The sequence below is a fragment of the Lolium perenne genome, chromosome 5 (assembly GCF_019359855.2).
Source record: "Lolium perenne isolate Kyuss_39 chromosome 5, Kyuss_2.0, whole genome shotgun sequence".
In the NCBI taxonomy this organism is placed as follows: domain Eukaryota; kingdom Viridiplantae; phylum Streptophyta; class Magnoliopsida; order Poales; family Poaceae; genus Lolium; species Lolium perenne.
Genome location: NC_067248.2, coordinates 150,217,325 through 150,230,740, shown reverse-complemented (window position 1 = coordinate 150,230,740; position 13,416 = coordinate 150,217,325). Strand labels below are relative to the sequence as shown.

At 41.8% G+C, this 13,416-nt stretch overlaps 1 protein-coding gene across 1 annotated transcript; it reads left to right on the top strand.

Annotated features, from left to right (window-relative positions):
• The first annotated feature begins 78 nt into the window (after window positions 1–78).
• On the top strand, window positions 79–12,398 carry LOC127300242 (uncharacterized). The gene is made up of 8 exons (XM_071820934.1): window positions 79–634; window positions 5,846–7,036; window positions 7,140–7,489; window positions 8,371–8,504; window positions 9,995–10,096; window positions 10,398–10,486; window positions 11,118–11,867; window positions 12,011–12,398. The coding sequence occupies exons 2-8, from the start codon at window positions 6,240–6,242 to the stop codon at window positions 12,336–12,338; spliced, it is 2,550 nt and encodes an 849-aa protein (XP_071677035.1). The 5' UTR covers window positions 79–634; window positions 5,846–6,239; the 3' UTR covers window positions 12,339–12,398.
• The last annotated feature ends 1,018 nt before the right edge of the window (window positions 12,399–13,416 follow it).

The window sequence follows — 13,416 nt, the reverse complement described above, 5'->3', positions numbered from 1 at the left end:
ATACCGGCCTTTTTTCGTCACGATATAATACTGCATGAGAGGTTTAGCATACCATTTTATTAACCATAATAATGTAGTAATGGAGCCAGTAAAGCAGCCAGATATATCAGGATCGGCCTAGTAATCAAGGGAATAAGCTCTTTTGTAACCAGGGGTAATAAGCTAGTGGGTATGATGAATTGCACAGGTTTATGCATAACTCAGATCATGTGTATTTCAGTTATCCTGCAAATTCATGTGCCACAGTAAAATTGGTACCCACATAATGACATTTTTTTGTTATCATTTCTGAACTATTCCAGTAGTCCGATTTGATATCTGCTAATTTTTTGTACTAGATTGGTAGCTCTCTATATAGTTGATTTTGTATTGACAGTGTGCAAGTATGATCTGACTTGGCTGATTCTGCACCAATATTGTTTAATTAAGCAGGATGGCTTTTTTAGTTAGTCTGTAATATTGCATCAATCTGGTATTGGGTGACGAATAAGTCTTTTTTATGCCTTCGTGCCTATATTACAGCAAGTGGATAAGATCAGGGTGAACTGGAGGACCTGTTACAACTTTCAACACACTCATAACAAGAATCTGAGCTCCTGTAGAGTTGATATGCTAAGGCTATCAAAGTATCAAGGTGAGTGATCTTCTACTATTTAATGCACTATCAGAAACAATTGATGTTTAACTGCGTTTGTAGCAGAATCCATTCTTCTAAGTCTGTTGAGTTTTTTTTCTGCAACTTTGTTTTTGTGGTAGTTATTAAAAATATTCTTTAGGTAGTGAATATCTCCTTTGGGCAAGGGTACCCCATCTCTTACTGACTTTCCCCCTACAGTTTAACTTTCATTGCAAGTAGATTGGACTTTGGTTCATTCTAGAGCATAGTCTTCTTTCGCACCCCACAGGTCCCACTACCTATATAAGAAAAATAAAACTTTCCTAGGATGTTCTAACAAGTCACTTTTAGAAGAAAGGGTATTAACAACTGACGAGATGATAAATCTCTTATGATAACCAGTGCTAGTAAAAAAATATACATATATGTTAACTTTTGTTCTTGTTAATTTTGAGGGAAAACTAAATTATTGCTAAATACTATAAGATAATGGCTCGTAGTTTCCCCAATAATCACGTACTCTCTGGGACAGAATGATGGCAGATAGGCATGGCTTATTAAGAAATTACTGAAAGGCTGTTATTACGAAATTGCTGGGAACTAAATGCGTTCCTCCATTATCTGAAGTGCTTCAGTTGCTAGGATATGAGGTCTTGACCTCTTTATAGCTTATTTTCTCTGGCGTTGAGCTTTTGAGCATGTTAACTGAAGCACTTAACCTTGTATCAGTGTTCAGTTGCTCAGATATGTCCTTCGTTGTTAAAATTTATGTGGACTCTCTGAGTGACTAATTGATGTTCCAATTTATTAAGTGTTTCTTCTGTATAATTTTGTTCTATGTAAGTTTTTAGTAAGGGTCTAAGTAATATTGACCAGATCAATGGTTATGGGCATTTTAAGCTATATTGTCCAAGCCAGTAGAATTGTCAATGCCTTGTTTGCGATTAAAAACAGTTGCGGATTCTGCGCCATTATAATACACTTTGTTGCTTATGACGTTTCATTGCATGTTCTAGAACACAGTACAATACACACATCCAGTAACATAGATCTATAAAATACAAGCGTGAAGAATCTCTTAATAATTCACACTGATACTGAACAGAAGCATGCTTCGACACGGTACGATTAAGGGGGGTTTTATGTACAGAGTGAAGGTGCAAAATGGAACATAAAAAACTACCCAACATTGATTTTGTTTAGAAGATCTCATGTTCATGAACGAAATGCTTCTCATTCAGTGTGTACTAACTACTGAAGTGCTTTCCCCTAGCCCATCGGAAGGTTCTCTCAAGTTTCAGCAGTTTTTCATAAGTCCCCAACCAATCTATGTACCACCTTGCGCCCCTTATGATAAACCTTGGGACATCTGAAAAGCTGGTGAGTGGTGAAACTTGAGACTGTTCAAGGATTGGCTCGACATCCATGATCTTAGGCATGTGGAATGGACGGGATTGACTTAAATGAAAGAGTGGTGGACCTTCTTGATCATGTTAAACAACACTAAATGAAAGACCTTGACCTCGACCGTGAGGCTAATTACATGAGAAGTTTGGAAGGAAAGAAATGCATCTGTAACAGAGTTCCATGCCTTTAGTGATCATGACCAAGATCAAAGACGAGGCCGAGAATTGGATCATCGCCGGGACAAAACATTTGGGTAGTTTTATGCAGCAGATTAGTCCCTTTGTTGCATTGGCCTTTGTTGGCCCTAAAAAACTGTTTCCAAAATGCCAATCCTTGTGAACTTTCCTCTTTAATTAATGAGATGACTACTGTATTGTGTTCCAAAACATGTGATGAACATCTATTCAATTGTCCAACATTCGTGACATGTAATCTTTTTTTAAGTCAAAATTAGACATTGAAAGCACCAGCATCACCTAAATGAGGATCGAGGGAGTAGCTAACATACGGCTGTTGCATGGGATTAGACTGCTCATAGTGGGAGTAACATAGCTAGTAACATCACACATCTCAAGGCATATGGTGACATGGCATGCTAATAAATGAAGAAAGAGAGTGAGGTGATAACTAAGACTAGTCATAGTGGGGAGTAACATAGAGTAGTAACATGGTGCATGTTACTACTCTATGTTACTACCTTCATAGTGGGTAGTTACATATATGTGATATCATGCATGTTATATTTATTAGATTGTAGACTCATCTTGTCTTGAGAAGTGTGATGTTATGGTAACATAGCTAGTTACGACACCACTCTCTTTCTTCATTTATTGTCATGCCATGTCACTAAAATATTTTGGGATGTGTGATGTTACTACCTATGTTACTCCCACTATGAGCAGTCTAACTATGTTACCATAACATCACACAACTCAAGGCAAGATGAGTCTACAACATAATAAATGATACTCCCTCCGTTTCAATCTTTAATGCCTATAGATTTTCTGCATTTGTTTCATAATATAATAGTAGATCTGCGTTTATTTGTAAAGAACCCCTTCAACCGATCAGCTGAATAGCAGAAAATAAGGAAACCGATCTGATCCCGTGCATAAAATCTGGGAACCGATTTACGGTACAACCTGCTATAGGCATTATAGACTGAAAATAAGGGAGTTTTGTGTTAAAAAATGACTTGCGCTAATTACCGTGCAGAAAATCTATAGGCATTATAGATTGAAACGGAGGGAGTACAATGCATGACACCACATATAAGTTATTACTCACTATGAATATAGTAACCTAGACTAGTAACATGGCATATGTTTGTAGTCTAAGTTACTCCCCACTATGACCAGCCTTATAGGCAAAAATATTGGTAGCTCAATCTCATACATACATGACCCTGATATCATTAAATGCAAGTTTATTTAGATAGTACTACAAGTCTACAACTAAGACTAGTAACATTATATTGCACACTACTTGAAATTTGGCTACTACTTACACATTATATTGCACATTACAAGTCTAGACTATGTACTGAGTGGTTGTACCATAAGATACATCAATGTTTAGGAGTATTATTAGGGAAGGCATGAGGTATCGTAAATTAATGGGATAGTGGAGGTAATATTTGTTAGGTAGGTTCATCTTCAAATTAGTAGTTATTTTAAGGCACATCAGGTGAATTCAGGTCATCTGTTTTTGGTGATCCAGCAGATAAGATTCGATGATCACACCATACTTGGTGTAGTATATTTCAGTGCAAAAGGGTACATTATATTGCACACTACTTGAAATTTGGCAGTTCACCTAAGTTCACGTCATGTATTGGGCTGCTGGTAACTAGGAACCGATGGCCACCCGTGCTCGCCGGGGCGATGAGGGAGACCCGGGTGGCAGTCACACACTTGCCGACTCCAAGCTCCAGGATTGGCCACTGCGTAACCTTTATGAACATATGAACAACTGCCTTAACGCAAGCATTCTTCTTTGATTAAATTGATTGGACGACCTTGGCTGATTTGAATTTTCAATCTCACAACTCTGTTGACCGTGTTACTCCCTCCATCCCAATGAAACTTGTCTGAGATTGGATGTATCTAGACACTAAATAGTATCTACATACATCCGAATTTTGATGAACCTATGATATATTTCATGGGACGGAGGGAGTACATCATCTCTTAACAGATCCTAAATAACACCTCAGCCTGGAAAATCCTAGTCAAGTTTCGGTTTTGATCACTTTTTGTGACCTGACCAGCCCGGATAAACTTTGTTCCTTCAGCCATAGATCCAAATCAGAAATAGAGCAATCGACCGGCCTCGATATTGGCCCACTGAGACTATACTTAGGCTCGAAGTACATTTTAATAGGGATCCTGGTGCCCAGTTTTTGTGTATCCAAGTCTGATAGAGATGATCTTACTTGGACTTCCTGATTTTGATAGGGATTCAGACTCGAGTTACTGCGATGAGAAATCTTAAGAATTGTAGAGCTTCTTACTGATCTTGTTAGCATCTTTAACCGAAAACCTATAATTTAGAGGACCAAAACCCTCCCTATCCTCTAGAGGAGCTAGTCTGCTCATCTAAAAAAATGCACGTTAGCCGAACTCTCATTCTTAGGCCCCTATGGCTAAAATTTGGCCCAAACATTGTATCAAACATGTGTGATGCAGTTCAAATATGGACAAACATTGATTAAAACAACACATAGTCCAGAGACGAAGTTCTGATGCGATATGCTTTTAGTTGACAGACAAACTTAGTTTGGTCATACATTAAACCTAGACTGAAACATAGCTGAAATTAGATTTTAAAGTAGATTTAAACTAGTCGGTGTCCGGGAAGTTCTCACTCAGCCATTCCTCCAGTGATGAGTTGGTATCCTCGCCGGTAAGGTCCATGAGGGCGGACGATGACGGAGCGGTGGACGAAGACAAAGCGGCGGCCGATGACGATGCATAGAGGACGGCACCGGCGTGTGGTGCGATGGGGAGCAGGGATTTGGCGGTGCCAGTGCGTACGGTGGGGAGAATTTTATCTCATCGCATCGCGTGCGGCCGGGTATATTTTGGTCCTCTAAACACTTTAGGGTGTCAGCCACGTGCGGCATACAGGACTAAAACGAATTTTTTGGTCCACTAAAGGATTTTGGTCTTTCGGTTAGAGGTGCTCTTAGGATACGTATTTGGCCCAAAATAAAATCTGAGAGAGGTTTGGAAGGGATCAGTTAAGCACAAAAATAAAACACGTTTGTGGCGCTGATTCATGCTTAGTAGTAATCTTTTTTGGGAGAAAATGCGGATGAGTAATAGCTGGCCGGCTGTGAAGCTCCGTGTGCGTGGAAGAAGTAGCAGAGAGAGAGAGAGAGGAAGAAGGAAGATGCATGCGCGTGGAAGAAGATGGTTCTTTGTTAGAATTAACTGGCAAATTTATTAGTATTATTAGTAAATCGATCATAAAATAAATATTTTAAAAGAATATTTTCTTTGAGGAAAACAGCAGAACTCTACTGTGAGATTTTATTGATTGCCAACAATAATTACATCGCTTATGAGTTTACGAGAATAAAACTAGAGGTTCATCGATCTAATTACATGACTCTTTGAAAAATAAACTCTACCTAGTTCATGAGCAACTTCATTGGTCTTCTTCCTAAGACGGTGTTTAAAAGTAACGAATCCAATAAGCAACGATAAATCCACACAATCATTGAATATAGCTGATGATTTTAACTATTGGATCTGCTTAATACTACACTCTTAACATCTATTCCAACTCGAGCCTTAACAACATCTTTCTTTGTAACAGATCGAGGCCAGCTGGACGGCTCCTCACTTGTACTCCATTTTGAATAACAGCAATGCATGCATCTCTTTGTAAACAAGCCTACTGACAAACAGTAGAGCACATTTAATTCGTGGGTGATAGGCTTCATCCTAAACAGTACCAGCGTCATTCAGTCGCCCCTCATCCTCGGCAGATCTTGCCGCTCCTTGGTCGTTTTGTTCCTCACCAATCGCTCCCGTTGATCATCTGCATCTTACCTATCATGTAAGCCACCATTTACTTGTTATTTTTCTGAGCTTTTGGTTGCACATTTAGGTGATGATACTTGTGGAGGGTAGATGAATTTACTGACCATGGGAAACCAGCTTCAGATCCAGTTTTTTTCTCATATGTATCTGATCTATCAGAGCAAGAAATGGTTGGAGGCGGAGTATTGCTGCACCTGTGGAACGAATGGGCAGTCCAGATACTGGTCCTCTTCAGCTTCACGTCGCAAGCGTTCCTCTTTGCCGTCGCCGGCAACGGTCGGCGCAATGGCTCTACCAAGCTGAAGGTCCTGCTGTGGCTAGCGTACCTGCTAGCCGACTCCACTGCAACCTACACCCTCGGCCACCTGTCCATCGCCAGCGCCCCACACGTGCACCAGCTGGTGGCATTCTGGGCGCCCTTCCTCCTGCTGCACCTCGGTGGCCAGGACACCATTACCGCCTATGCCCTCGAGGACAACCGGCTCTGGCTACGGCACCTGCAGACCCTTGTGGTTCAGGTCCTAGGAGCTGCTTATGTCCTCTACATGCACTTATCTGGCAGCGGGGCATTGGTCGCTGCCGCCATACTGATGTTCGCCGTTGGAGCTCTCAAGTATGGGGAGAGGATATGGGCGCTCAAGTGTGCTGACAACGATGGCTTGAACAGCTACTTGAAAAAATACTGCGACGACAGGAAGTTTCCGCCACGCATCGGAAGAGGAGTCAGGACCTCTAAACTTTCATTTGATGATGCCAAGGACGACCTGGAGAGCTTTGGCACGGAGGAGGAGATGGCCCTTCACGGAGCTCACACGCTGCTCGGTCTATGTGTGCGTGCATTCATCAACCACCCGCAGAGTGCAACAGACTACATCTGTGGATCCGTATTCTATTTCGTTCGTCACAGCAAGGATAACATTTTGTTGCCTCGGGAGGAGCACATGCCAGATCAAGTGCTGCCTCGGTGAAAGTTGCCAATGACCACCCTTTGTGTGGCATTGTAACTGGAGCCAGGAACAGGAGACAAAACAAGAAATATCTATGATAGGAGCAACTTTGAATTGTAGAGGTGTTGGTAAGAAAGGTATGAGTGTTTTCCTGTCAGATTTGTTGAGAGAGCAAGAGATTGATTTTGTGGGGCTTCAGGAAACAATCAAGAAAGATTACTCAACTAGTTTCTTCAGGAAAATTGATCCATACAGTCTGTTTGATTGGAGGTGGTTACCATCTGTTGGTAGAAGTGGTGGGATTTTGGGTGGCTTTAGGCTATCCAGGTTTGATATCTGTGAAACTAGTTTGGGTAGGTTCCATATCAAGGTTAAACTGTTGGATTTGAAGTTACAGGTGAAATGGAATCTAGTAATTGTTTATGGAGCAGCACAGTTGGAGGACAAGGAGGATTTCCTAGCTGAACTGGGTAATGTCTGTAGTGACCAAAGCCTTCCTCTCCTAGTAGGTGGTGACTTTAATATAATCAGATTTTCTTCTGAAAAAAAATAAGATCTTGAGGAAAAATAGATGGACTGATATTTTCAACTCCATCATCAACATCCATGCCTTAAGAGAGATTTATATGTCTGGGGGTCATTTTACTTGGACAAATAACCAGCAGGATCCAACTTTGGAAAAATTGGACAGATTCCTTATGAATGATGCCTGGGAAAATTTATTCCCTCTTACTACTGTGCACAAGCTTGTCAGAGAGGTCTCTGATCATAACCCACTCATTCTTGATACTATGGAGCAGAAGGACAGGCCAGCTAGAGATTTTAAATTTGAAAAATCATGGATACAACAAGATGATTTCCTTGATAGAGTAAACAGAGCCTGGCACTGACAGCTTGGGTATTATCCAAATGAAATTGAAAAATGTTAAGAATGATCTGAAAGGGTGGGGTGCAAATCTGAGGGGGAGAGATATCAAAAGAAAGAAGGAAATTGGTTGTGAACTTGAGGCCTTGGAACTACAGGAGGAACTTTATCCCCTTGATGCTGATCAGATAAGAATGAGAGCCCAGATCCAAAAAGAACTGTTGACTATAATTGACAGAGAGGAGAGTTACTGGCACCAAAGATCAAGGGAAAAATGGCTGCTACAGGGGGATAGTAATACTGCTTTCTTTCATAAAATGTCCAATGGCTGCAAAAGAAAAAGAACTATTTTTTCCTTGAAAGATGGAGATAACATTATCCAAGGGACTCATGATTTGTTAGAACATGCTAGTGCTTTCTATAAGAACCTTTTTGGCCCTGCAAATGATTCTGGAATCAGACTTGCTGATGAAACCTGGTCTTTAGAGGAAAAAATTGATGACCTTGATAGAGAATCAATGGACAGACCTTTTAGTGAAGATGAGATTAAGAATACAATAGATCAGATGGAAAATAATAAGGCAGCTGGCCCTGATGGCATCCCTGCTGAATTCTACAAGGTTTGTTGGGATATTATTAAATTGCATATTATGGCAGCTTTCAATGATTTTCATAGTCACAAAATTGACTTGAAGAGAATAAACTATGGTATTATTACTTTAATACCAAAAGGGCCTGAGGCTGATAAGATACAAAAATATAGACCAATTTGTTTGCTGCAAGTCCTTTTCAAGATTTTCACTAAAGCTTTGACAAACAGAACTGTTCCTGTAATGAACAAGATCATTCACCTGAGTCAAACTGCCTTTATTAAAGAGAGATTTATCACTGATGGGGTTGCTTTGCTGCAAGAGGTTTTAAGGGAATCCAAATTCAGAAAACAGCAAGGAGTGGTACTGAAAATCGATTTTGAAAAAGCCTATGATAAGGTCAATTGGAATTTCCTGTTTGATTGCTGCAGACAAAAAGGCTTCAGTGACAGCTGGATGATTTGGATTAGAAAAGTTGTTGCTGATGGGACACTTAGTGTCAAGGTTAATGACAGGAAGGGTGCATATTTTGGCAGCCACAAAGGAGTGAGACAGGGGGACCCTTTTGCACCTTTTCTCTTCAATATGGCAGCCAACAGTCTTGCAAAAATGATTTCAGTTGCCCAGTAGAATGGGTTGTTGATAGGTCTTGCAGACAATATTGTCCAGCATGGTGTTGCCATGCTTCAGTATGCAGATGGCACTATTCTTTTGATACAAGATGATGTGGAACAGGCCAGAAATCTGAAACTTCTACTATACCTCTTTGAAGCAATGTCTGGTTTAAAAATTAATTTCGACAAGAGTGAGATTATGCTGATTATGCCAGATGACAGTAAAATGTAGTGCTACTCTGAACTTTTTAATTGTCAGAGTGGAAACTGGCCTATAAAGTATCTGGGTACCCCCATTTCAGCTAGAAGGCCTTCTGTTGCTGAAATGAATTTCCTAGGTGAAGCAACTAAAAAAAGATGTGTGGCTGGGTTGGAAACAACATGTCCATTGGAGGGAGATTGATTAAAATATCTGCTTGTCTTTCTAGCATTGGAGTATATCAGATGTCTATGAGACTTCTCCACAAAACTACCATTGAAGAGATGGATAAGCCAATCAGAACTTTCTTCTGGGCAGGCAGTGCTGATAAGAAAAAATATCACTTTGTAAAGTGGAGATGGATTTGTAAGCCAAGGAAAAAAGGTGGCCTGGGTCTGAAGGATCTAACTAAATTCAATATCAGCCTTATGTGTAAGTGGTGGTGGAAGCTGGAATCAGGAACTGGTCCTTGGCAGGATTTTATGAATAGAAAGTATGTGAAAGATACAAGTGTTTTCTATTCAAAAAGATGTATAGGAGATTCACCCCTGTGGGCTGATATGATGAAGATCAAATCCACTTATCTTAGTGGGAGAAGAATGATGGTGGAGAATGGAAAGTTAACAAGCTTTTGGCATGATGCATGGTGCAGCTCCCAACCTTTGAGAGATATGTTCCCAGACATTTTTAGTATCTGCAATGAACAGAATGTGACAGTTGCAGAATCATCTGCTCTTGGGTGGAATCTATCCTTTAGAAGATTTTTAACACCTGATCTAGGTCATCAGGTGCATGGTCTGCTGCACATTGTGAGACAGACTGTTTTATCTCATGAAAAAGACAAACCATGCTGGAAATGGACAAAGAGTGGAAAATTTACTGTTAAGTCCATGTACAATCATCTCTGCAGGAATTCAATGGACAGATCCTTCAAACACCTTTGGAAAAGTAGAATTCCACTGAAGACAAAAATTTGGCTCTGGTTGATTTGGCACAATGCTATTGCAACAAAGGATAATCTGTTGAAGAGGAATTGGGTGGGAAGTGCCTCCTGTCAGTTCTGTCAGGAAAATGAAACTATTTCTCATCTGTTCTTTGAATGTGTCGCAGCAAAATTCGTTTGGAGCTCTGTTGCAACAGCTTTGGGAGCTTCTGATAGACCTGGGAGCTTTACTCAATTCTTTTGGTGGCTTCCCAGAGTAATCCCAGCTAGTAGAAACGTGCAAATTGTTGGTCTTGCTGCCATTTGCTGGGCCATATGGAAATTAAGAAATAGATCTTGCTTTGATCATAAGCTCATCAAAAACCCAAGTGAATTGATTAGCTTTGCTACTGTGTTCATGAATTACTGGGCAGGTCTTCACAGCTCTCCGGACGCCGAAAACATCAGGGCGGGCGCTGCCAGTCTACTTCAGCTTGCCACGAGTGTGCCTGCTACATCGACGGATGGACGCCCAGGAAGAATTCTTCGCATTGCAGACACCACGATGGAGGACCTTGCTGAGGATCAGATGGAGATGGATGAATGATGATGCTTCTCCCTGCTGATGTTTTGCTGTTTAAGTTGCTACTTCCCTGCCTGGGTGCTTTTTGGGCAAGTTTTTGCTGGTCCCTGGTGGATGGCCTGCTTCACAAACTGCTGGTGCTTTTATTTTGCCTTTCTGTAATATAAGTCTGTAGCTTCTAAAACGTTAGCATTATGCGGCGTCCTCCCTCCCCCCTTTCTGCCGTGCGCGGTATAACACTAAGTTGTATGCCTGTGTGCTGCTTTTCGTTATCTGCGAAAAGGTAATGAAAATCGACCCCATGTTGGGTCGCTTGGAAAAAAAGCAAGGATAACATTTATGCGGTGATTGAGATGGAGCTCTCCTTGATGTACGACATCATGTACACCAAGGCGAGGGTGGTTCACACCTGGTATGGGCTCTGCATTCGCTTCGTCTCGCTTCTCGCCATAGCCACTACAACGGTCAACCTGAAGGATGGTTACAAGAGAGTTGATGTGGCTATCACTTGCATCTTGTTGGTCGGGGCCTTACTTCTGGAGGTAACATCAGGGTTCATCACAATTGGGTCGACATGGACAGGTTATTTCCTGTACTCGCGGAGATGGAACCTGCTGCATCCTATAACGGCCTCTCTTCGCCGGCTTGTAGTCAGGGCAGGAATCGGGCAAAGATGGTCGGAGACAGTACGCACGGTTGGACAGTTTAACATGCTGGATTTCTGCACGGGGGACAGCTATAACCTCAAAAAGGTCCCAATGCGTCGCGCCAAGATTTCACCTCAACTCAAGGACTTGCTGCTAAACGAGTTGCTGAGGATAGCGGACAGGCATGATGGTGCAGAGGAAGGTATGTACTCCTTGAACCAGAACACAGACCTCCCCCTGTTCGAAGCTGAATTCGACACCAGAATTGTTCGTTGGCAAATCGCCACCGATGTCATCCTCTGCTCGATCAACGAGGATGGCGAAGAAGACTACCAGGTGGCAATCAAGAACCTCTCGGATTACATGATGTTTCTCCTCGTAAAGCATCCCGAAATGCTTCCTGGCCATAGCCGTGTGGCCACATGTACGTAGATGCCTTGCAATGGATCGCACTCTGTAATAAGAACGTCGAGCGTCTGGACAAGGAGGCTTCAATAATGCGGAACTATAAGAAGCCTTTAATCACACGTGGAGCTCAAGTTGCCCAGTACATGACTGAGAAACGCCATTGACCGGACGATGACTCTGGGGAGAACGCTACCTGTAATCATGGGGTTGATATCGCCAAAACTCTGCTCCAGAAGGGATGGGGCACGCGCCGTCTGTTGGAGGCGATATTCGGGATTTGGGTGGAGATGCTGTGCTACGCAGGCAGGCACTGCAGCAGGGATTGCCATGCTAGGAAACTCAGCAGCGGCGGCGAATTTCTGACCGTCGTGTGGCTGCTGACAGCACACCTTGGCATATATGAGTATGCCAAGTTCAGGGAGCCACCTAGGGTCTATCATAATACCCATGATTTACTAAGGATTGACCCTGTAACTGTGAATCTATCTTGATTATCTTCATCCTTTCTTGTCTAATTTGTGTACGAACAATTCTGGTTTGTCTCCAGACTCGTATTTTCCTTGTTTGAGCTTGCTCGGCACGTCTTTTGCAAAGGAAACCTCACATTTGTTGTTAAATTTTTGTCTCGCACAATTTGCTGCTCGGTTCTGAGTTGGGCAGGACTACCTCAGATAGATCCGGGCACCGACTCTTTTGCAAGTTCCTGCTGGCTTCTACTGTGTATACATGATCGTCGTCAATGCGATTTGGTGCGAGAGAAATAGAAGGATTTTTTACGAAGAGTACACGACCCAACAAGTTATTTATTAAGACTAGTAAAATGCCCGTGCGTTGCCACGGGATCGCAAATTCTATTATAGATATACTAATTAAAATATCCTCGTAATTTATATGTGTGCTGCCATGTGGCTTCAGCTTGATTTGATTCCCTATAATGCAATCACTACATGCCCTCAAGCTCATAATTTTCCAACTTTTCATACTTGTCTACATGTCAAAATGTAATATTTACATAAAAAGGTAATGCTAAACATATTATGACTTCTAAACGACTAAACCATAGTAATAAATACATATCTCTTAGTACAAATAGCAGCGCCCACATGCCAACCACAACAATAGGAACCAGACTAATTTGCGAAAAACGAAAATAGAACATGTATTCATCAGGTAAATAAAAACACAAGAATATCATACAAAATAGAATACAAAAATAATTGATAATGTCTACAACACTCACCATCACCATCACTCGAGTCACACAAGTAGAACCGAAACTCTCTAAAATAAGTGCAGCCCCAAAAAGTTCACGCCACATTTGCCAAGAAAGTACACCAACACAGAAAATCATCCCCTGATAGGCTCTCTCACTATCTTCCTGTCTCGTCTCACCACAGAGTGACCAGCCAACACTCCAAATCTCCACCCATCGGATCGTGGCTGATGGCCCAACCACGGCACAAGCCCTGGCGCCCTAGCCCATCGAGCACAACACAATTGAGCTCGTGGCGCTCCAGTCTAGTCTCCATGTCTTGAGGATCTAGCCGGGCAACCTCGGCGAGAGTGTTA

Excerpts from the sequence above, each read along its gene's own strand:
- LOC127300242 (XM_071820934.1), top strand. The coding sequence starts at position 6,240 with ATGGTTGGAGGCGGAGTATTGCTGCACCTGTGGAACGAATGGGCAGTC. Across the intron at positions 8,505-9,994 it reads TCCCTGCTGAATTCTACAAG|AATGTGACAGTTGCAGAATC; the intron begins GTTTGTTGGGAT and ends TGCAATGAACAG. Across the intron at positions 11,868-12,010 it reads AGCCGTGTGGCCACATGTAC|ACCGGACGATGACTCTGGGG; the intron begins GTAGATGCCTTG and ends GAAACGCCATTG.